The sequence below is a fragment of the Ovis aries genome, chromosome 17 (genome assembly GCF_016772045.2).
Source record: "Ovis aries strain OAR_USU_Benz2616 breed Rambouillet chromosome 17, ARS-UI_Ramb_v3.0, whole genome shotgun sequence".
In the NCBI taxonomy this organism is placed as follows: Eukaryota; Metazoa; Chordata; class Mammalia; order Artiodactyla; family Bovidae; genus Ovis; species Ovis aries.
In genome coordinates this window covers 61,149,765-61,174,374 of record NC_056070.1, presented here as the reverse complement: position 1 = coordinate 61,174,374, position 24,610 = coordinate 61,149,765, and the positions used below count along the sequence as shown (strand labels likewise).

Genomic DNA, 24,610 nt, shown 5'->3' with positions numbered 1-24,610 from the left:
CATCTGCAACTGAAACAAGCAACCTACTTGGCACAGGTCAGGGCTCAGAGGGAGTGGGAAAGGGGAGGGGCTGGTCTTGATGGAGAGGGAGTGCAGACGTGGAGGGCAGGAGCCAAAGTGCACACGGGGTCCCGGGAAAGGCGGGGGACAGGGTTCCAAAGGTCGGCATTGGCCAGCTCTGCAACAAAGGACTGTGGGAGCTTCTCCCAGCCAGGTCAGGACCAGCCAGCCCAGGCATCCCTCTCTCCAGGGCTCTATTTACCAGGTATCGATTTTCCTGCCTGTTTACTGGTAGTTATTAAAGGCTGCGTCCCTGGAGTCCTTTTCAAACGAGATCGGAACCTGGCGAGCTGGAGTAATTAGGGCAGCTGCCGTTCACCCTGCCTGGCCCCGCACCCCGCAGCGCCCAGTGCTGCCTGCCCGTCCATCTACCTCCCCAGCTCCCACTGGCCTTGGACCAGGCTGAGGGGCAGGGGGCGCCAGCTGGTTCCCTGGGGACCTGCCTGGGCCACGATCTTGAGATGTGCAAGGGAGCAACCGCGGAAACACTCTTTCTCCTCCCCAGTGGCCTTGGCCTAGATTTTAGACCAGAACAATGGGTCTAAGATGAGAGGCTGGAGGTTCTTCAGCCTGGGAGATGGGAAGGGCCTCAGGCAAGTGGGCTGGATGCACGGCTGATCTTTCTAACACCCACCAGCTCTGCTGGGCCCACTCCCCCTTCTCCAGCCTCCTGGGCACCCAGCTGTGCTGGTCATCAGGGTCTGTGTCCCCACGGCGGTGAGGAACCTGTGTCAAGCACGTACTATTTCTGGGCTGGTTTCTGTGTCTGCTTTTGTTCCCCGTCCCCCCACACTCCCTCCTTCGTTTCTCAGGAATGTTTGGTTGAAAAATTCCAATCTTGTTCCAGCTGAACTGAGAGGAAAGGGGCTTTGGCCAAATGTCAGCTGGAGGATTGTAGGAGCTGGGCCCCCGGAGACGGGGTGTGGGGGCGGCTGCGGTCACTGCAGCCAGTGACCAGTTCGTGCCTGGGACAGAGACAACCAAAGAGAGATAGAGACACGGGAGGAAGCAAGAGAGAGGGCAAGAGAGGCTGGGAGAGATGTACACGCACCGAGGGCCGAGATCAAAATGGGGCACGCTGAGGTTGATACAGGAGAGCCGGGGGCAAAGAGACGTAAAGAAACAGGATCCTGACGCCTAGAGACAGAGGCAGTCATGGACAGTCAGGGAGAACCAGAGAGCCAGGCCAAGAGACAGGGAGGAGCAGAGAGGGGAGGCAGCGGGGGTAGCCAGCAACTACGGCCATAACAATAAAGCTGATGTTGACTGAGTCCCCACTGTGCGCCAGAGGCTGAGTTCAACACCTTCCTTGCACTAACTCATTTTATCCCCATATGGTTCCTTCCAGGGAAGAACTAGAATTGTTCCTGTTTTACAGAACACAACTGAGATCCCAGAGAAGTGAAATCTTGGGAGATTTGGGGAATGATGCCTTATTCACGGAGTAAAGGAAAAGCCAGGTTAGACTGGTTCTAAGACTGGTTTAGCTCAGCCACCGGATAGTCCAGCTTAGGATGGCTCCAGCGACGGGAACTCACTGCCTCAGTTTGCGCTCAGTTGTTTCGCCGTGGTGAGAGGTTTCTGCCTGGAGAACGTGGTCCCGATCTGAATCCCCTGCCTGAAGGTGGGGTGTGTGGGTGTCTCAGCCCCCAGATTTTGGCTTTAAGAAAAAGCTGACTCTGTAGAGAGCTGAGGGGAAGGTTCTGAGCCCTCCTGTCTGCCTCTCTTGCCTTCAAAGGGTTCTACCCTGGGCTGGGCCAGTCCCAAGGCCCAGCAATGAACCCCTCCCTCTGGGGGTGGCTTCCCGGAGGGAAGTGACCTCAGTTTAGGGGCACCCAGACCCTGACGGGAAGAGGGAGCCTGTGGGAGGCAGTCATGGGACATCCTGTCAGGTGGTGGGGGGAGTCCCACTGCCGCCTGAGGTCTGTGATGGAGTGGGGGGTGGGGGGCAGCGGGTTAAGCATGAGTTCAACACCCATTGGATGCTGGGCCTGATGAGACAGTTCACTGAATCCTCCACCAACCCAGAAGTCACACCATAGTAACGGTCACGCTCGGAGAACACACTTTTGTGGCCAGGCTCATAACTCATTTAATCCTCACAATGGCCCTATGAGGTAGGGATATTACCATCCCAGTTAATTTTATTTATTTACAAAAGAATTTTGTTTTGGCCGAGCTCCACGGCTTGCAGGATCTCAGTTCCCTGACCAGGGATTGAACCTGGGCTAATGAAAGTCGCAAGTCCTAACCACTGGACAACCAGGAAATCCACCTTCCCGTTTTAGAGGGGAGGAAACAGAGGCACAGAGAGGGTTAGGAACCCCTGAGGTCATCTGCAAGGAAGTGATCCGGTCGGAACCCACCCTGGGTTGCTCGACTCCAGCTATCCCCTTTACTGCACAGCTCTTACTGGCCTGTGTTCCAGGGGAGGAGACTGAGGCATGGAGGTTTACACAGCAAGTAAGGGACACAGCTGACGTTCAGACCCAAGCTGTTATATGGCCTTCTGGAATAGCAGCCGTCTCCCTGATGCCTCGACTGATTATCTGAGTGGCTAGCCAACTCCCTGACATCGACAACAAGAGCCATCCTGCTTTATTGAACACCAGCTACTGTGCTAACAGCTGATGCGTACCGTTCAGCCCTTGAAAGAGCCTGAGAGGTTTTGTGCACTGTAGTTGGCCCCATTTGGCAGATGGGGAAACTGAGGCTCCTTGGGAAGATTTGGAGGTCCACCCGGGAATGGTGGCCAAGCTGGGATTCGAACTGCAGTCTGTGGACCCGGGGCAACTCCCCCTCCCGCCCTGTGATCAATAATCCCGCCGTGTTCTGTTTCCCTCCAAACTCTCCCAGGAGACTTGTCAACTGAGCCGCGGCCCATTAGCGGTTTCTGCACGTTTGAAGCTGGCCCAGTCTCCCTAAGCTCTGTGGCAGGGGAAGGGAGGGGGTCTCCAGCCCTGCCTGGAGGAGGCTGAAGGGCTGTGGGGCATTTGGAGAGGCTACCACCCTTAAAATGTTTTCAAAAAGCCCTCCCTCCGGAGGCTGCCGGCAGCTGCAAGCTGGCTGTGCCCACTTTATGAGCTGTGTGTGTGGCTTCCCGGTCACATGGCTTCCAACACACTCAGGTTCAGGACCCCCTGGCATAGCAGCAGCAGCTGAGAGAGGGAAATGAGGGGGCAGGAAAGAGAAGGAGCAGAGAGTCTTCTGTCTCCTGGAGCACTCAGTGCTATTGGGCCACTGCCCTGACCCTTCCAAGCCTCTACTTTCTCATCTGTGAAACTGAACATCTTCCCCCCCATCCTGATGGTAAGCACCCACAGAAGACCTACTGTGTGCCAGGTACTGTGCCAAGTGTTTTACATGTTAACGCTTAATCCACATAACCCTCTACAGAACAGGTGCCACTATTATCATTGCCTTGCACAAATGCCAAACAGAGAGGTGCAGTGATTTACCCCAAATAACACACATAAGCTATTAGCTGGGATTCAACCCAGCCAGATTTGAACTTCTCACTTCCAGCGCCACCACCCTGGTCCAAGCCACGGTGACTGCTTGCCTAGCCGACTGCAGCACCCTCTGTCCTGTGTCCCAGTCTGTACCCTTCACACCCTGTAAGGCATACTCTCGCCCAAGGCGGCCAGAGGATCTTTCATAAACTCCAGTCTGACCACATCACTCCTCTGATCTACACCCATCAGTAGCTCCCTAGCGCCCTTCAGAATGAATCAGTCCAAGTGCGTTAGCTCATCTTCGAAGCCCAGCTGTCTACACAGCCTCACACCCTAATAGCACCAAACGTCTAGTTATTCCCTAAATGCAACATACACGGCTCTGCCTCTGTGTATCTGCCCATGCTGTTACCTCTGTCTGGAATGTCCTTCCACTCAAACCACCCCATGTCCCTCTCTCCTGGGTTCCTGCACGCTTGTCAGGATTCAGCTCAACCACCATCCTCTTAAAATCTGTGCCACCCTCAGGGAGAATCACTACCTCCCTGGGACTCACACAGCACCTTGTACCTGCAGAACCGCCGTTAAAGCACAGAACACAAGCTCTAAATGTTGAGGCGTCTGTTCCCTCCAGCCCGGAAGCCTCTCAAAGGCTGGGTGATTTTCAGCCACCCTAGCATCCTTCCATAGCCAGGAGCACAGGGAGGTGGCACTTGGAAAATGCTAGCTAAATGAATGAAGAAATGAGTGAATGAATGACCAAACACACACATGTGAACCCAGCTGAGTACTACAGATGACTAGGCTGGAGACTGCAAAGTGGAGCGTGACCGTGACTTTGTTTGGTCCCCACACTATTTACATCTTCTAAGTATAATGACCAGGCATTTAAAAAATTGGCCAAGACTCCACTCTCCCAATGCAGGGGCCTGGGTTTGATCCCTGATCAGGGAACTGGGTCCTACCTGCCGTGGCTGGGAGTTCAAATGCCACAGCTAAAAGATCCCACGTGCCACAACCAAGACCCAGCACAGCTAAATAAATAAACATTTTTTTTTTTTAATGAAGTGGACTCACTCAAGTCTGGATTTCAAAAAAAAATCCCCAAATATCCAAAGAGTCAGTGACAAAGATTGGCTTTCTTGGCTATGGTTAGCAGAAGCTGAGTCACAGTCACCCTACATGTTTTCAAGTACTTATTGAGTACCTACTGTGTACCAGGCACTAAAGAACCACAGTTAAACATCATTGCCTTCTCAGCCACTGCACACACTTCTGTTGGCTGCCCCAGCCCTGGAAGCATCCGAATTCTCAGCCTCTTTTCTAGATGGGGAAATTGGGCCCCCCAAAGAGAAAGGGACTTGGTTCAAATCACCTACAATGTAGAGATAGATCTTGACCCCTGGCTCCTTGACTCGTATTTTCACGGTCCCAGGTGACTAACACCTTGGCGTAAATGAACCTTTGTTCCCTAGAAGAGAGGAACGGGGAGGGCTCCATATCGGGGCCATTTCGGGTGAGCCCTATGCGTTCCCCCGGTGTGCTCTGCTTGCAGTCAGTTGGAGGGAGAGGTGACAAAGGCTCTGTGGCGGTGGGGCTCAGCTTGTCATCAGCAGAAGAGGTGGCTACGCTGAGGCTGCTGGCAGGACTGTCCTGGCCGCCAGCGCCGCCTCCTTTGATTGCCTCCTCCTTTGTTCTGCATTTCAGGGCATTCAGCTCTAGGGCCCGGTGCCAGACTTCCTCCCATAGCCCATCACCCGCCTGCCACTACCGTCCGGGCAGGTGGAAGCAGCAGCCTGGAGCAACTCCAGAGGGATAACGGGAGGAGCCCAGAGAGAGGCACTTGGCTGGAGTGGCAGAGCCAGGAGGCAGCTCCACAGGACCTGGGGGAGACTCAGCCTCCAGCCTGGCTGCTCCTGCAGCCCCCAAATCAAGGCCACCCCCACATCCCGACCTCCTCAGTGTCTGGCCTCCTGTACCAGGCCCATCACTCCTACCAAAACAGAAGGGCTCTGAGGGCAGGGATTTGTGTGTGTCCCACTCACTGCTGCCTCCTTAGTGCCGGGGACAGTGTCTGGCCCATAGTAGGTGCTCATTAAGTTCCTGCTGAATGAACAAACTAATACTGATCAGAATCTTATGAGGCGGGGACTGTTGTTAGGCCCATATTACACAGGAGGAACCCGAGACTCATGCAGATAATGTGGTTTACTCAAAGTCACAAGTCAGCACCCCTTCGCATCCTTACCCCAGCCCCACAATTACCAGAGAGCTGGGAAGAAGGGACTTCAGAGCCCGGACCTCACCAACAAGGCTCCCCGGGGCAGCCGCTTCCAGATCGGGGGCCCCGTGCTCTCAGCTGGTATCAGTCAAGGGTAGCTGGGGGTTGGTAGGATACCTGCATTGACTGGGAGCCTGAGTGGGTTCATTGTTGGTGGGAGGGGGGAAGTGGTGACGACTGTCTTGGGACCTGGAGGTTGTCCTGGAATGGCTACCGCTGGGTGTGATAGGAGTGAGAGGGAGGCCCAGGGGGACACAAATATGGGGGCAGGGCACCTCGGAGGGCCCCAGGCACCCTCCATACCGCGGGGAGGGAGCTAAGGATCCCACTGCCAGCAGCCTGAATGGGCAGCTCTCGTGTGACCAGTCATCACTTCCCCACCCTAGCCCCTCCTCATTGTCCTCTCATCACGTCTTCCACCACCCCCTTTAGAACCCTTAAGCCTCCCCCTTCACTCCTTATCACCTTCTTCACCATCCTCCATCACAGTCTGCACAGCACTCCTGTTGCTCTCTCTCCATGACCACTGCTATGATCCTCCCCATCACAGTCCCCTTTATCACACCCTCCCCACCCCACCCCACCCTACCATTAATAGCTCCAATCATAGCCCCAGCACCTCCCTGTCCCCTCCCCACCCCCATGGCTCTCATCACCTTCCCTATCACCTCTCCTATTCCAGCCCCCACACTTCCCCATCACAGCTTCCACCACCTCCCTCATCTCTAGGTCAGACTCTACAGCTCCCTTGGACTGATGAGGATGCGGGGTGTGGGGAGGTTGGGAAAGAGCAGGAAAGGACAGAGAGGGGAGCAGCAGGGGCAGGGTACATGAAAGGGGAGAGAAGATGTTACGAGGAGGATGTGACCCAGCATCTCTCACCCCTACTCCCCACAGGAGTGGTCCAGCCATGGGGTGGTGCTGTCCAAGGTGCTGGGGCAATCAGGCCTGATGCAGGGCGGGCGCTGCAGGCCACCCGGATCTGAAATCTCTGATCCACGTCTTCCTAGCTTGGGCAGGTGGCTCTCCACTCTCTGAGCCTCACCTTGGCTATGTATAAAGTGGGCTGATGCCTGCTGGCTGGGAGGAAGGAGCTCAGACTGTTGGGAAGGGCCTGCGTCAGCCCCTGCCCAGCCGGCTTCACCTCTGGCCTCTGAGGGCCCATGATTAATGAGGCTGGTCTTGTAGTGTGGCTCTGGGTCCCCTGGGGCCTGGCTGCTAAAGGGTGACAGCTGGAGGCCCAGTCATGCCTGGTGAGACTCAAGAGGCCTCTCTTCCCCTCCCTACCTCTCCCGGCTCCTGTCACCGCCTCCCTCTTCCACTCAGGCCTGCCTGGGTTGCCTCCAGCCAGAAGTGTTCCTCAAACCATACAGACTCTTGGAGAACTCCTCCTCCAGGAAGTCCTCCCACTCGGAGGCCCCTGGCACACACTGTCCATAACATCTGGTCAGGCAACCTGTACCTCTCCTATGAGATATTTAAATCTTTTTCCTACTTGAACATGAGTACTATGTGCAAAGTAATATTCTCTGTGATTTTACCTACATTATCTCATTCAATCCTCACGATAATAATCCTCTCAGGTAGGGACTATTCTTATTCCCATTTTGCAGGATAGGAATCTGAGGCTCAGAGAGGTTAAGGGGCTAGCCCATGGTCACACAGCCAGCAAAGGGCCAAGCTGGAATCCAGATCTATATCTGCATCTGAGAGTTTGGCTGCTATTCCCATGATATGTACTTGCCTTTACCTCAACTAGACTCTGAAACCCATTTGGCAGGGGTCTTGTCCATCTTTCTGAGTTCCAGGGAACCCGGTCCAGGGCCTGGTACTGAGTAGGCACCAGTGATTATCAAATAAAAGTGATGATGAATGTATGGTACCAGAGGAAACTCCAGGAGCCAGACAAGCAGCCGGAGGCAAAAGGATGGATCTGTCAGGGTGGAGATGCAGGCAGTGCAACAGGTGGTGGTGGGAGACACCCTTGTATGAATCAGCTGGAGCTGCAGCCACCAGGGGACAGACCCCCTCCCAGTCCAAACACATATCATCCTTCCTGCCCCTGGTGTCAGGCCCAGCCCCCTGGGGGCCCTCCGGGTTGTCTGGGAGAAGGTCCCAAGGGGTTGTGTAACCAGGGAGCTGGGCCCTGGAGGCCTCTGGGGTTGCACAAGGCTTTTCCTACTTTGGTACAGAATCTGGCAACAAGCCCCAGCAGAGCACTCAAGGGAGGGTGGAGGCGACTCTTGGCAGGCTTGTTGAATGTAACCTTAGTCTCTATCCTTGAAACCTGTGTGAGAAACCCGGTTCCAGAGGAATGATTGACTGTGTGACCTTGGGCAAGTCACGCACCCTCTCTAGGCCTCTCTCTTGGAGGATACAACGACTTGCCTAGGGGTCTAAATCCTGGTGGTGCTTTCCCTGGTGACGCCTGCTCCTCTCTCTGGGTGGCCCTACCCAGTCTGCGACAGCCTCAGTGTCTTCAGACGGGATGTCCCATCAGGGCTCCCAGGCTGAGTGGAGCGTCGGCTACCCACAGAAGGGATTGATGTTGGCTTGGGAGATGCTGAAACCAGGCGCCACCTGTCACCCCAGCCTGACAGCTTGGGAGTGCCAGGCACAGCCGTGCTCTGAGCTGTGGGGACAGCAGTTGTGGATGGTCCCCAGGCTGGCATCCCCCAGCCTCAGCTGTCCCATCTACAGAATGGGCAGAAGGCGGCCAGGAGTGCCCCCAGCAGCAGAGGGAGAAAAGAATAGGTGTCACCCATCAGTTCATCACTCCCCTGCCCCTACTCCCAGCCACGTGAGCTCAGAGAGAAATCTGGAAATGGCCTGGGGAGTGGTTAGCTCAGATCTCTGTCCCATGCAGGGACCAAGAGGAGGACCCAGGGTCTAGATGAAGCCCTTAGGTGTGGCCGCCTGCCTCCACAGCAGCGGGGAAGTGGCTCTCAGCAGGTGACCTCTCACGGGGGACAGGAGGCAGTTCCCACATCTTTCTCCCACTGCTGTTGGGAGCCAACACCTTCCTCCAAGAACCCCTCTGGCTCCTGGACCCAGCTCCACCACCAGCAGCTCTGCCCACCTGGGCCAATCCCTCCGCCTTGGTTTTCCCATTTGTGAAATCCTGGTTTGGTCGGCACAAGACAAAGGAAACCCGGGAAAGCTATGGGGGACCAGTGCCACGCTGGCCCATTATCACCCACATCACAGCAGACGTGCCTGTGAAAGGAACACCAGGGTCATGGCATCCCTGCCACGTGGGTTCCAGACCTTCAGGGCATCAAAGGGAAACTCACCCCCTGTGATGAGTGATGAAAACAGCCCAGCAGGGGAGAGGTGATGGCTGAGGGAGAGGCTGAACAAACAGCAGCCCCCATGGGACCAGGGCTGGCCCTTCCCCTGTGGCCCAAGCCTGACACCTGGGCTTGCTTTCCACTGGCAGCATGACAGGCTTATAGACAGGGCATTTGGGTGTCAATGATGTAGAGGCGGGGCGGCGCTGTGTGTATGCACACACACGTACACCTCGGCACACGCCAGGAGGCGAGTGTTTCATACAGGCCACACTGAGTGTGCCATGGCATCTGCACGGTCCTACTCCATGGGCAGGCTAAGGATATATTAGGAGTAGGTGAACTGCAGCCCACTGGTCCAATCCACTGGCTGCCTGCTTTTGCACAGCTTATGAGCTGAGCAGTTCTTAAATTTTCAAATGGTTGGTGGATGGGGGTCGGAGCGGGGAGAGAAAGGAGAAGAATATGTCATGACCCGTGAAAATGATATGAAATTCAAATTTCAGTGGCTGCAACTAGTTTTATTAAGACACAGACCCATTCATTCATTTGCATACTGTCTGGCTGCTTTGAGACTACAGCGGCAGAGTCAGGCTACAGCAGCAGTTACGATGGAAACTGTAGGATCCACAGAGGCTAACCTATTTCTATCTGACCTTATCAGAGAGTCTGTGGTGCCAATGTCAGGGTCACTGGGGCATGCTGCTAACTCCCATAAAAACGTAAAGTTCTGCTGCAATGAATTTGTCAAGAATCTTACAATTAGAAAATCTAGGGGACTTCCCTGGTGGTTTAGCGGCTAAGTCTCTGCGTTCCCAATGCAGTGGGCCCGGGCTCGATCCCTGGTCAGGGAACTAGATCCCACATGCCATAAAGAAAAGACCCCGCATGACTCAACAACGAAGATCAAAGATGCAGTGTGCCGCAGCTAAGACCCAGAGCAGCCAAGTGAATAAATAAAAATAGATATTAAAAAGAGAAAAATCTAAAGAGAGGCTGTATTCATTTCAATGTATACATGTGAGCTTTGGGTTTTACAACGTTATATTGTTTTTTGTGTGTGTGTCCCTGCCACAATCTTCAAGATTTAGGATCTCCTACTCATCTCTCAGGCATCTGTAGTGTTCAATACATGCTGGATACATGGTGGGCAATCAGTTAGTTAAGGTCTCTGGGATAAAATAAGGTGTGTGATTCTTTCCATCAGCTCAACAACCATGCTGGCAAAGTGAAACTCTTGCGCATCTAATGGATGTGGAAACTGAGGTCTGGGGAGGTGACAATGGCTGCTCGAGGCTCTTCCCTGAGTCCTGAAGGGTGAGGACCAGATGTCCTCCCTTAATTTTGTATTGCTCCTGGGAGAAGTGGGCGAGCACATGATAACACTCCTGGTGGGAGACATCTTGCCCCTCCCTCTGGCAGTTATCCGGGCATCCTAGGTCTCCTGCTGGCCCCAGAGGTTTCCAGGCATTCCTCTCTCACTGGGGGGTCTTGGCAGGCTCCCAGGAGCCTGTGGAGGGCTGTTTTTTTTTTTTTTCTCTTTTCCGGCAGTTTTTTTTTTCTCTTTTCCGGCAAACAGGGGGCAGGTGTGGAGTGAGCAGCTCCTGGAGGGGGCAGTGGGAATATGACTGATGCTGAACTTCTAGGGGATCCAGCAAGGCTGACCCATAAAAGAAATGCCATTGAGAGTAAGGGGCTCCCTGAAAGGGGGAATGGAGGGAGTCTGGTGAGTTGGGAGCCCAAGTGAGGGTGTGGGAAGAGAAAAGGAGCCCAGAACAGAGGTGTGGGGATCGCAGACAAACTGGCCAACTTGGCAGCCTCGAATGGGGCAATTCCTGCTTCCAAGGACCACCTGTCAGGCCCTGGAAAACTCTCCCCACGCCCAGCACGAGCACTGAACCTATCTAACGCTTTGTCAGATCCCTGCCCTCCACCAGGGATGGTTCCAGAATAAAGCCAGAGAGAATGGGGCAGGGGATGCCCAGCAATTCTTCATCAGGGACTCTGCCTCTCTGGAAGGATCGGCACGAGAGCTCGATGGTGACTTCTACGCTCAGGATAAAATCCAGAGCCCCTTTCACAGCTTTATGTCCAGCCCCTGCTCGAACTTCATCTTTTTTTTTTTTTTTAAAGAATATATTTGAATCCATTCTAATGAGGTGGATGAAACTGGAGCCGATTATACAGAGTGAAGTAAGCCAGAAAGAAACACACCAATACAGTATACTAACACATATATATGGAATTTAGAAAGATGGTAATGATAACCCTGTATGCGAGACAGCAAAAGAGACACAGATGTATAGAACAGACTTTTGGACTCTGTGGGAGAGGGAGAGGGTGGGATGATTTGGGAGGATGGCATTGAAACATGTATACTATCACGTAAGAAACGTATCACCAGTCTAGGTTCGATACAGGATACAGGATGCTTGGGGCTGGTGCACTGGGATGACCCAGAGAGATGATATGGGGAGAGAGGTGGTGGGGGGTTCAGGATTGGGAACTCATGTACACCCGTGGCGGATACATGTCAATATATGGCAAAACCAATACAGTATTGTAAAGTAAAATAAAAAATAAATAAAAAGAAAAGAAAAAAGGTTTTTATTTTGTATTGGGATATAGCCAATTAACAGCACGGTGATGGTTTCAGCAAAGGGACTTAGCCATACGTGCACATGTATCCATTCTCCCCCCATCCGACCTTATCTCATGCCACCCCCCTTCATCCACTGCACTCCACACGCAATGGGTCTGAACATACTCTGCTCCTTCCTGCCACAGGGCCTTTGCACTAGCTGTTCCCTCTTTTGGGAAGCTGTCTCCCTCAAACAGTCTTTAGATTTCTAGTCAAACCTGACTTCCTCAGATGAGCCTTCTGTGACCACTACTCAACCAAAGTTATTCCATGTTCTGAGACCTGCAGCTGATTATCTGTGTGGCTGATGTGTTGCTTGCTGACTACACAGGGATCTCCTGCATAGGTCCTCCACAAATAGACCTCTACAAAGGACCCCGGCTGTCTTTCTTTTTGGTTGTGCCACGCAGCTTGCAGGAATTGAATCCAGGACATGGCAGTGAAAGCTCTGAGTCCTAACCATTGGATTTCCCAGACCCTGGCGGTCTTGCTCCTTACAGCATTCTAGCACTCAGCATGGGGGTCTGACACACAGGAGATCGGTAAGTCGATGACGGCCTGAAGGAACAAATGGTACCACCAGTGACTGCTGCCAGTTCCCAGAGTTTGGGGACACAGGTGTACAGGAAAGTCACAGCAAACCATTGGTCATGAATTCACCTGCTTCCACACGTGGGGACGACTGGGTAGGCACCAAGCGATGTTCCAGAGTGGAGCTAGCCACTAGAACGCCCTTGGGTGGTGGCAGTATTCTGGACCTATGCTGTCTAGTATAGTCACCACAAGACACCTGTGGCCACTGAGCATGTGGATGTGGCTAGTGGGAGCGAGGAACTAAGTTTTAAATTTGATTTAATTTTAATTAACTTAAATTTCAATAGCCACAAGGGCTTCGTGGCTACCATATTGGACAGTATAGCTCTAGAGAGATGGAATGTGTTCTATTACCCCCAAGGCTGCTACATGCAGTTCTATCATCTAGGGAGTCATTGTATCTCCCTCAAACCTCCCATCAGCGCACTCCTGGGGGTGATCATGTCAAGGATTCTTGGCAGCTTCTAAGAGGCAAGACCTTGCCATTCCTCACTGCCCACCAAGCTTTTCATACAGACCGCCAGGCAACAATGACTCAGGCAGGTCTCCACAGTGATGGCGAACAGAAATGCTGTTTTTAATCACATCCTCGTTTTTATCATCATCATCACCTATCACATGACACCAAGGCTGCCATCAGCCTCATTCTCTCCACCATGACCACCCCATCACACGGCTCCCAAGACCACCACCAACACAACCATCACCACCACCACCAATTCCACAGTCAATACGACCACTGACATTGCCACCAACACTATTTCCTCCATCATTACCGCCCTTCTACCATCGACACCACCAATCCCCCTCAGCTGCCCCCATTGTTGTGACCACCACTACATCACTCCAACAACACCAGCTCTCAGAGCTGATATGAGGTTCTGGTTAAGAGTTTCAGCTCTGGAAACCCCTTGTCTGGGCTTAGATCTCGGCTCTGAGTTTAAGTCGCTCAGCTTCTGTGAGTTTAAATTGCTCAGCTTCTGTGAGACTCAGTTTCTTCATCTGTAAAATGGGACAACTACCAAGACTACCACAAACAGGCTAGGAAGACTGGCTGTAGTGGTTGAAAAAGTATCAATTGAGGAAGTGCAGGAAAAGCCCTTTCATTCTGATGATTGAATGCTAATGATCTATGCTCTGGGCTCAGTGAGCAGAGTTTTATTTAATCCTCACACAGCTGTTAGAGACACTGGCCCATCCATTTTGCAGAGGGGAACCTGAGGCTCACAGAAGCGATATAACTCATCTGCAGCCCTACATAAGAGGCTGGATTGGAACCTAGTTCTTCAACTGGACTAGGCTAGACTGACCCGTTTAGGGAGAGGGGGTTGGAGCAGCAGGTGGGCCTTCCGCAGTTCTGGGTTCCCTCCTCAGGGATGCTGGGGTAGTTCAGCATCCGGCACGATGGTGATGGTGGTGGCGATGGGGAGGGGAGGGGCGCGAGTCCACTCACCTGTGTCCTGGCGAAACTGGTGCATGGACTGAAGGTCGATGATGTAGGGCACCAGCTGGGCGTCCACTTGTCCCAGGACCACAGAGCCCCGGGCATCCTCCTTGAGCACGTTCTCAATGTGGTGGCACACCGTGGCCGTGTAGGGCCGCCAGCGGCTGTGCTCATTCAGCCACTCCCACACCACCACCCGGGCCACGTTCTGCGGTGGGAAGCCCAGCCCGCTCACCGGCAGCATCACTCCCTGGCCTGGCCGTGACATAGCCGCTGCCGCCCGAGGGGGCAGGACCCCTTCTTCCCCACCCAGCTGCTCCTGGGCCTGGCAGCCGGCGGGGGTGGAGGGGAGCTTCCTCTCACCCCAGGGAGGGCAGCAAGGACTGTCCGGCCTCCTTTGTGTCCTCCCGGCCCTCTCAGGCCCGCAGGCCTCAGATAAAGGAGTGTTGGGGGCTGGGGGGGAATGTTCCAGGCTCCAAGATCCCTTCCCCTCAGAGCTGTCTCAGGTTAGGTGTATTCTGGCAAGTGTCTTTCTTAGGAAGGGGAAAACGGTGCTCTCAATCCCTGGGTTCCCTCCAGGCTCAGACGAGGGCGTGAGGCAACTGCCTCTACTCTAGGTCCGGGCTCTTTCCTGCTGGTCCCCTCGTTCCTTCTGGCCGCGGCAGGGCCTGTCACCCCCGGAGGAGGCCCGGCCCCAGCCGGCCTTCTCTGCAGCGCCCTGGCCGGCCCTCTGCACTCGCAGACCCTGCGCCTGGCTCCAGGGGGCTGCTGGCCTTGTCTCGGGTCCGCCCCCCCGCCCCCCGACGGCTCCCGCTGAAGGGGGAGTCTCTGTCCCCGTTGTACCCCCCCCCCCAGGTCCACGCCGTCCTGGAAGGCCCAGGTGGCTCGAAGAACGCACGGGGGAGGATGCGGCGGCTACTCCCAGCCCCCTGATCCGAGCTGCGGCTCCCGAGCTGGGCCGGGGGACGAGGGGGGCGGGGGCCCGTGGGCACGCCCCACCCCACTCGCGCTCACCACCTGCCAGGAGACAAGAAGGGGAGGGAGAGGGCCCTTTAAGACCAGAGCGCGGCACCCCCTCCCCCCTTCCCCCGGAGAGCGATGGGCTGAGAACAATGGGGAACCGATGGGGGGGAGCGGGCAGCGAGGGGGGCTAAAGGGGGTCGCCCGGTCGCGCTCCCTTGGGGCAGGCCTCAAGGGAAGGCTGGGGCTGGGGGCGCGATTTTCCAAGATCCCTAGCCTGCGGCGCCCCCTCCTCAGTAACCTGAGCGCTCGCCTCCCCCGGGACTCGCTCCGGGCCAAGGGATGCGGGATGCGCCGGGAGGTGCCAGGATGCGCGGCGCTGCAGGCGCGGCCCAGGGCCCCTCAGGGGTCGCGTCACCGAGCAGGCGAAGCCAAGAGCTGGATCGCCTATGCCTCCCGCCCTGCGGGTAACAACCCTCCGTCCCCAGGCCAGACCTCCCCAAAGCGCGCGCGGGCCTCCCGAAGGAGCCGGGGGTGGGGTCCCTGGGCACCCCGCGCTCTCACCGCCTCTCCCCGGTTCTGCCTCCTTCTCTGGCTCTCGCTTCAGCACCGCCGCCTCCTGGGCTCCCCCCGGAGTGGGAGGGAGCCGCGGTCCCGCCTCCGCGCCCTTTCCCTCCCAGGCCGCGCGGCGGGGCGCTGGGCTCTCTGCGCGCGGACAGACTACCCAGCCGACCGACGGACGCGTGAGCCGGCGGCCGGACGCCGGGATCCCGCGGGTGGGAGGCGGCCGTCGCCGCGCTCAGGGGAGGGAAGGGGGAGGGGGCGGAGAAGGAGGAAGGGGAGGAGACAGATCGCGGCCCTAAGCACCGCCGGCGCTGACACGCGAGTCCCCGGGCGCTCCATATCCTGGGCTAGGCCCACCTGGGACCCCACGGGGCCTCCTGACCCCAGCAGGATGCAGGCCATGGAATGGGGTGTCCATTTGGTCACCTGCTTGAATCTGAATCAATTTTACGTTCCAGTTGCCTAGTCCAGGGCCTGGTACACAATAGATGCTCAATAAATGCTGGAACGAATGGATTAGGATCCAGAGGTTGTTTAAAGAAAGATCTTAAGGCGTTCTAGGGTAGGCTTCTTTTCTCCTTCCACTCTTCTGGGGGAGGGGAGTGAGGAGGGGCTGGCAGAGGGAACTGTGAACTCTGAAGTGTACATATGGGCCCACTGAGGCCCAGAGAGGGCAAGATATCAGCCCAGGATCACACAGCAGCTTAGAGCAATGCTCAGACACCACTCAGAGCTGATTCTCCTCCCAGTACCCAATTAGCCAGCCCAGAGCCAGCTTCCCCCAAGACAACTAACCTGCTCCAGGTAAGTGGAGGGAGGAAGAACATCTTGCCTCCAGGACAGTGAGGGGACCTAAGCCAGGAGGCAGAGACCTCGAAGGAAGGTAAGGGTGGGCCCTCTGTCGTCTCATTCAGGGATGCCTGCCAACAACAGGTGCTCAATAAATGCTAGGCAAGGGCAGGCTGGATGGACAGGGAGGCAGGTGGTGGCCGCAGCTCAAGTGTTAATGGGAGGGCCAGCTAGCCTTTGTCCAGCAAGCTGGATGAAACTGAGAACACATCATCTGGGTGGTGGGGGGAGGGGGGGGAGGGATGGACCACTCGGGGCCTGCGGGTGTTTAGATTAGGAAAGATGAAGGATGCGTCCGGGAACTCCAGCCTGGGTGGCAGACGGGGGTCAGCGGCCTGTTTGGGAGCCTGCCCAGAGCAGCCCACGCTCCTCTTCCTCTCCAGGGCAGATGGTGATAAACTAGACAAGGTCAAGGGCAGACGGCTCAGGGGAGCTTTCCCAGAATGGAACTCTGGTTCCCCAGCCAGCAGGAGTGACCTACCCCCCCCACCCCCCCCAACCCCCCCCCAGTTCCCTAGGGCCCTGCTATCTCCTGCTGTCCAGTGCTTGAGGGGCTTTTCCAGACTGGATCCTGATTCTGTTTGCTTGTGCCTCCACAGACTAAAGACGGGCTGTGTTTGAGGGCAGGAACAGCTCTGAGATGCTACTGTGCCAATGGGATGGCTGAGCTCTGGAGTTTTAGCCTAGGGTCCACTGATGGCTCTCCTGTCCTCCCATTACTGACTTACATGTCTTTGCTTTTTTTTTTTTCTAGAAAGGCTCTGGCTTTCTGCAGATTCTTCTCAAGGGAGGCTGTGACCCAAAAGATTTGGAGCTGATGCTGAACAACCTTATGTTACAGGAGGGGGTCTGGGGACCTCAAAGTGGAGAAGAAGCTGGTTCAAGGTCACCTAGAAATTTAGCAGCAAGTTGGAAAGAAGAACTCAAGACTCCAGACTGTACAACGCTATTTAATGTCTGACTAAAGGTCACCTCCTCCGGGAAGCCTTCCCTGAACTCATCCCATCTTCTGCGTTACATCGCATATACTTCGACTGCTGCTAAGTCACTTCAGTCATGTCCAACTCTATGCTACCCCATAGACAGCAGCCCACCAGGCTCCCCTGTCTCTGAGATTCTCCAGGCAAGAACACTGGAGTGGGTTGTCATTTCCTTCTCCAGCGCATGAAAGTGGAAAGTGAAAGTGAAGTCGCTCAGTTGTGTCTGACTCTTAGCGACCCCATGGACTGCAGCCCACCAGGCTCCTCCATCCATGGGATTTTCCAGGCAAGAGTACTGGAGTGGGGTGCCATTGCCTTCTCCAATATACCTCGACAGGACACCCTTTATCACAACAAGCCACTTCAGTGAAATCTGTCCCTGCTAGAGTGAGACATCCTTGAGATAAGGGACTGCATCTTATTCACCCTTGTGTGGTATGGCTGGTGTTTATTACATAAGCATTGTTGTTTATTGTGTGTCTACTATGTGCCAAGGCGCTTATGTAATGCTCACTCCCCTTCACAATTGTCCTACAAGGTAGGTAATATTGTCTTCATTTTACAGATGGGGAAAAAAAAAGTCTCCTGGAGCTCAAAGTGGCTTGTCCAAGTTCCCCCCAGGGAGTGAGTGGCAGAGTTGGGATTTGAATCCAAAATGCTTTTGCACCTCCTACACCACCAGTGCTGCCGTGGTGTTTGTTCAGCATCCAGCTGAGGGCAGCGTGGCCCTCACGGCGGGCCCTCTCAACTGGGCTGTGGAGCAGCCGGAAGTACAGAGCCCAGCTCACCCACCATCCTGGGAGAAAGAAATTGCAAAGGGGGGAAAAGAATTTGACCTTCACGGAGCTCACAATCCACTGGAGAGATGGCTCAGACACCAGTGGAGGAGCCAATAGAACAAATGCAGTCCATCACAAACTCTTTTTAAAATGTATTATGTGTAGGAATGACACCCCTCATAGAAAATCCCAGGATTTTCTCTTCTGTGTGTTTCTGTCTCGCTTCCTTGCAGCCATGATACTAGCTGAGGTCATCGGTGCAATGAGATGAAAGAAGATGATCCTGTCACTTTTCTAGATCTTTGAGTGATACGTCAAATTCAAGGCTAATCACACTTACTTGACCTGTGTGTGAGTTTCCCAATGATGTTCTTGCTCTGCGATCATCAATGATTTCCAGTTCGCCGATGCAGCCACGCTTCATCATCACAATAGCAACCATGTAACCCTTTCAAGGAAAGTCTTCCACTACAAAACAAACAGCAGTTAAAAGCCAGGTGATGACTTTGGCGCATGGCCTAAATGAACTTTAGTTTGTCTTTCTTCTCAGCATTTTCAAAGTTCCTAAGGACGTTCATGTGCACTATTGTAGCAGCATGGAAAGATGGCAGAAAGAAACGGCTTATTTTTTGTTCTCATATCCATCTATCCATCCATTCATTCATCTACTCATTTATGTGTTCAGCTGGATAAGTACTCTCCCTTTCTCTACCTACCATCCCTCCATCCATCTATCCACTCATTTGTGTGTCCAAAATATACTGAGCCCAGCCCTTAAGCCAGGCACTAGGCTATACAGGGAGACACCAGACATAACCCAAACAACATGATTCTGGCTCTTCTATTTCTCAGTCTAGCGGCACTGTGAGCTGTGAATCAAAGAATCACTTTAAGTATGATTACAAAACTTTGTGAGAGCTATGAAAAAGTTCAGGATATCATGAGGGCCTCTAACAGGGGTCCAACAAGGTCTAGGGAATCAGGGAGGGCTTCTCAGAGGAGGTGACATTTCAGCTACTCCCCAAAGGATCCACAGCGGTAATGTGGATAAGCCAGTGGGAGGAGCAGGGATGTGCAAAGGCCCAGAGGTGGGAAAGAGTTTGGTGTGTTAAAGCAGCAGAGAGAGGAAACTGGAGTGACCACTGAGAATGGATCAGGGGTGAGCCTGGGGCAAGTCGAGGTGGGCAAGGTCCCCATGCAGGGCCTAGCATGGGTTTGAGGTTTTTATCCTAAGAGCCATGGAAGTTACTGAAGGGAGGTTTTTTCTTTTTTTTTTTTTTTCTCTTCTTTTTGGGTCTTCCTTGTGCTGGGTTTTCATTGCTGCGCGCCGACTTTCTCTAGTTGCGGCAAGTGGGGGCTGCTGTTCGTTGCGCTGCTCAGGCTTCTTGTGGCGGTGGCTTCTCTCATGGGAGCTCTAGGGTGCTCGGGCTTTGGTAGTTGCCAGCTCCAGAGGGCAGGCTCAGTAGTTGTGGCACACAGGCTTAGTTGCCTGGCAGCATACGGGATATTCCCAGATCAGGGATCGAACCCATCCCTCTAGTGGAGAAAAACCCGCCTGCCAGTGCGGGAGATGTAAGAGACACGGGTTCGATCCCTGTGTCTGGAAGACCCTGTGAAGGAGGGCATGGCAACCCACTCCAGTATCCTTGCCTGGAGAATCCCTTGGACAGATGAGCCTGGAAGGCTATAGTCCATAGGGTCACAAAGAGTTGGACACGACTGAAGTGACTTAGCACCCCTGTACTGTCAAGTGGATTCTTAATTACAGGACCACCAGGGAAGTCCCTGAAGCAGATTTAATGCAATGCAAGTTGCCTATGAAAAGGCTGAAAGTAACCAGACTTTATTGAGTGACTACTGGGTGTCCAGTGCTGGGCTAAATCCCCTGGAGTGGGAAGTGAAGGTGTGGGAATTGTTCTGTGGGACGTAGAACAAGATGGGTGGCCCTGAAGACCATACCAAGGTCATGTACAATTGGGGCATGAGTCCTGGGAGGCAGATGTCAGCCCTGCCCTCCATCCTGAGGAGCCGAGTGAGTTAAGGCCCTTCTGAATTCTTCTGTCCGGCTCCCTACATCCTGGTCCGTGGACCAGCTGTGACCTTTCTCTCAGCAGTAAGGGGAAAAGTTTAAGTGGGAAATGAGAAACAGAGCAAGAAAGACTCTTTAGATGTCTTGGGGGAGTGAAACAGGGCCCCTGGAACTCAGCATTCTACTGGAAACAGGAGGCTACCTCGGGCCTGCAGGATGAGAGGACAGTGGCGAGTGGCAAGAGGCCATTCACTACCTGCTGAGAACTGGAGGCGGAATTAGAAAAACTCCAGAACCGTAACATCGCAGCTGGCCCTGGTGGGTGAGGAGCATCCACAGGCAAGCGGCCTGGGTGGGGCCTGCTCTGATGGCCGCGTGTCCAGATCATGAGGTTGCAGATTCCTGAGTCTCACCCAGAGATTCAGGTCCAGTGGGACTTGCCTGGGACCTGAGCATCTCTGGGTGAGATGAACGGCTTCCCTTTGAGCTCTGGGTCTCACTCTGGTTGCAAGGGAGAATCTCCAGGGATGGGGGTGCGGTGCTTAAAAACTGTCTATGTCCCAAGCCCCACCCGCAGGAACTCTGACTTAATCGGTCTGGGGGTCCCGGCATCAGTAGTTCTTAGCCAGTGGTCCTTTCCTGGATTGGAGTGAGAGAGAGAGGGTGAAATCAGCCCATCCCCACGTAATTGGGCTGATGATACATCATAGGAGCTCTCAGCTCTCGTTTGGGGCTGTCGACTTGTTCATCCAACCAGAAGATGTTTATTGAGCATCTACTATGTGCTACACACTGATCCAGGCACCGGGAATGTAATAGTGAATCAAAGAGTTAAAAAAATCTCTGCCCTCCTGGTGCTGACCTTCTAGTGGGGTGGAGGGCAGAGATAGATGGTAAACAAAGACATAAGTAAAACACATGGTATAGCAGAAAGCTCAAGCACTGTAGAGAAAAAGCAAGCCTTCTTAACACGTCTGGTGGGCATGTGAATCGGTGCAACCAATTCACAATGCAGAGTTTACTTGGCTTTCTCTCTCAAAGCCGAGCATGTCCATATCCTACGACCCAGCAATTCTACACCAAAGTATAAACCGTGGAGAAATGCTTGCCTGTCTACACCAGGAATTACATGGAAGGATATTCACAGGGGCGCTGTCCACAGTGGCCAAAACTGGGACACACCCACGTGCCCATCTATGGGAGAGCAGATGAATAAATTCCCACCGCAAAGTACTACTTGGCAGTCAAAACATAGGAATTACAGTCATAATACATTACAGTGTGGATGAATATCTGAGATCAAATATCCCACGAGAAATGTCCTGTTACATAAATGTGAAATCCTTTCTATCAAGTTGAAAGCAACTAAAAATAAATACACACATATGTAATAATAAACTATAAGAAGGAAACAAGGGAAGAATAACTAAAGGGTTCAGGATGAAGACTACGGTGAGGGGATTATGGTGGGGGGAACCATCTGGTTAGATGTAGGTTATTGTCAAGACTGTAGCTTTTGTTTGGATTCTGGGTTTTACATCATTAAATTTAGTAATTAAACACTGGGACTTCCCCGGTGGCCCAGCAGTTAAAAGACTCTGTGCTCCCAATTCAGGGGACCTGGGGTTCAATCCATGGTCAGAGAACTAGATCCCACATGCTAAGTAAGACCTGGTGCAGCCAAATAAATAATTAAAGTAAAAAAAATTAAATGCTGATGAGAGTGGGCTATACATGAAGGATTATAATTACCCCTCTCTTTATTTTCTGTGAACTTAGGTTAAAGAAGAAAAGCAAGAAAGCAGGGGAGGGGCTGAAGCATGCTGGTGGTGGGAGATGGGCTGCAATTTTCAAACAGCTGGACAAGGGAGGTGCCTTTGGGGTGGCACCTGAGCCAGACTAGAAGCAGAGGGGTAGTGAACCGCAGGAGAGAGCTACAAGAGGCTGTCCTAGGCAGAGGGCAAAGCGGGTGCAAAGGCCCTGAGGTGGGAGTGTGCCTGGCATGCTCTAGGCATGGCAGCAGAGTCCGTAGGCTGGTGGGAGGGCGTGGGGGCACATGTCCTGTGTGGAGGAGAGGAATAAAGCAGGCTTTGGGGAACGGATGGTCCAGGGTCCCCAAAGAGCCCAGATCCTGGGTCTGCTCTTCTCAGCACTTTGCTCTTTGATTTTCTTTTTTTTCTTGGATTCCGCGTGACACTTCCATTTCCTTGAGGTAGTTTCACTGGGTTTCTATTTACTGCAACCCAGTGAATCCTGCCTGGTTAAATCACTGACCCTGTCTGGTCCAGAGGATCGTGGTGTGGGTTTCTTCAGGATAGGATCCTTAAGTAATAAGTGCAAAGTTGAGAGTGGGTGCTGCGCAGTAGAAAACCAGCCGGGGATGGGAGGAGATCAGGCCAGCATCCGATACGGGGCATGGAATGGTCATTAGCCCATCCGTTGAGTGCTTTTCTAAGCCTCAGGGATTTTTATTAAACTTCTTCCCATCCTCCTGGGTATTAACATAGATTTTACAAATGAGGAGACTTAGACCCCGGGCAGGTTGTGACATACATAGTGAGCAGGTGAGTGGGCAAACCCCAGGGCTGGTTGACCGCGAAGTCTCTGCATCTGGAATAGGAGGTCTCTGACCTGCTTCCATTGCCGTGTCCCCTTATCTTTGGGTAACCTGGGGGCAGGTGAGTCCTTGCACCTTTTGGTCTTCTCCAGCCCCTGGGCAATCTGAAGACTGGCGGGCGGCTAGGCAAGGTGGACGCACTCTATTCAGGACCGACGGTGTCTCCAGCAAAGAGGGAAGAGACCCAGAGAAACCTCGGAGCTGAGTCGGCTGTGGGCCGGCCTGTGATGGGGAGTGCTGTGAAGCCCTGGAGCTTCTGCAGGGCTGGTGCATCTGGCGAAGGCGGGGAGGATAGAGGTGCTCTAATTTTCTCCAGGATCCTAGGGCATTTCCGCCCTTCTGCCCTGCACGCATCCGCTAGAAACTGTCAGCTGGCTCCACTGAGTGGAAAGGGCGGAGAGGGCTGTGAAATGAAACGGGAGCATAGCGCCCCCTGGTGGCCATTGTCGCGCTATTGCTCTAAAGCTGGAAGGATTTCTAGGTAATTCATTTTATTTTTATTGTGGTAAAAAAGCATAACAGAAAATTTATCATCTTAACCACTTGTAAGCCTACAGTTTAGTCGTGTTCAGTTCAGTTCAGTCAGTTTAGTCGGTCAGTCATGTCCGACTCTTTGCGACCACATGAATTGCAGCAGGCCAGGCCTCCCTGTCCACCACCGACTCCCGGAGTTCACTCAGACTCACGTCCATTGAGTCAGTGATGCCATCCAGCCATCTCATCCTCTGTCGTCCCCTTCTCCTCCTGCCCTCAATCCCTCCCAGGATCAGGGTCTTTTCCAATGAGTCAACTCTTTGCATGAGGTGGCCAAAGTATTGGAGTTTCAGCTTCAGCATCAGTCCTTCCAAAGAACACCCAGGACTGATCTCCTTTATAATGGACTGGTTGGATCTCCTGACAGAATGTGGTCCACTGGAGAAGGGAATGGCAAACCACTTCAGTATTCTTGCCTTGAGAACCCCATGAACAGTATGAAAAGGGAAAATGATAGGATACTGAAAGAGGAACTCCACGGGTCAGTAAGTGCCCAATACGCTACTGGAGATCAGTGGAGAAATAACTCCAGAAATAATGAAGGGATGGAGCCAAAGCAAAAACAATACCCAGTTGTGGATGTGACTGGTGATAGAAGCAAGGTCTGATGCTGTAAAGAGCAATATTGCACAGGAACCTGGAATGTTAGGTCCATGAATCAAAGCAAATTGGAAGTGGTCAAACAGGAGATGGCAAGAGTGAACGTCGACATTCTAGGAATCAGCAAACTAAAATGGACTGGAATGGGTGAATTTAACTCAGATGACCATTATATCTACTACTGTGGGCAGGAATCCCTTAGAATAAATGGAGTAGCCATCATGGTAAACAAAAGAGTCCGAAATGCAGTACTTGGTCGTGTTAAGCATATTCAAATGATTGTTCAGCAGATCCCAAGAATGTTTGTATCTTGTCAAACTGAAACTTTATACCCATTAAACAATTCCGCATCCCTCCCTACTCCCAGCCCCAGCTGTCAGGACTTTACTTTCTGTCTCTGTGAATCTGACCACTTTAGACACATCATATAGATGATATTATATAAAATAAGTCTTTCTGTGACTGGCTTATTTCACTTAGCATGATTTCCTTGGGATTCTTACTCCTTGTAGCATCCGTCAGAATCTCCTTCCTTTTTAAGGCTTAGTAATATTCCTTTTTTTTTTCCTTTTCATACTGTTCATAGGGTTCTTGAGGCAAGAATACTGAAGCGGTTTGTCATCCCCTTCTCCAGTGAACCACACTTTGTCAGAAGCAAAGAGATCAAACCAATCAATCCTAAAGAAAATCAACCCTGAATATTCATTGGAAGGACTGATGCTGAAGCTGAAGCTCTAATACTTTGGCCACCTGATGCAAAGAACTGACTCATTGAAAAAGACTCTCATGCAGGGCAAGATTGAGAGCAGGAGGAGAAGAGGGTGACTGAGGATGAGATGGTTGGATGGCATTACTGACTGAATGGACATGAGTTTGAGCAAACTCCGGGAGATAGGAAAGGACAGGGAAGCCTGGAGTGCTGCAGTCCATGGG

The 24,610-nt window shown here is 53.2% G+C and overlaps 1 protein-coding gene and 1 long non-coding RNA gene across 2 annotated transcripts in view; one reads left to right on the top strand and one right to left on the bottom strand.

Annotated features, from left to right (window-relative positions):
* Window positions 1–15,499, bottom strand: part of DTX1 (deltex E3 ubiquitin ligase 1) — a 39,157-nt gene extending 23,658 nt beyond the window's left edge. The window contains exons 1-2 of the mRNA XM_027956560.2: window positions 15,290–15,499; window positions 13,775–14,782 (exon numbers count right to left, since the gene is read on the bottom strand). Of these exons, the coding sequence (XP_027812361.1) occupies window positions 13,775–14,033 (259 nt within the window). The 5' untranslated portion in view covers window positions 14,034–14,782; window positions 15,290–15,499. The remainder of the gene's footprint in view (window positions 1–13,774; window positions 14,783–15,289) is intronic.
* Window positions 15,443–23,911, top strand: LOC121816964 (uncharacterized). The gene is made up of 2 exons (XR_009597035.1): window positions 15,443–16,172; window positions 16,893–23,911. It is a non-coding gene; the product is annotated as an uncharacterized LOC121816964 (long non-coding RNA).
* Window positions 23,912–24,610: the final 699 nt, after the last annotated feature.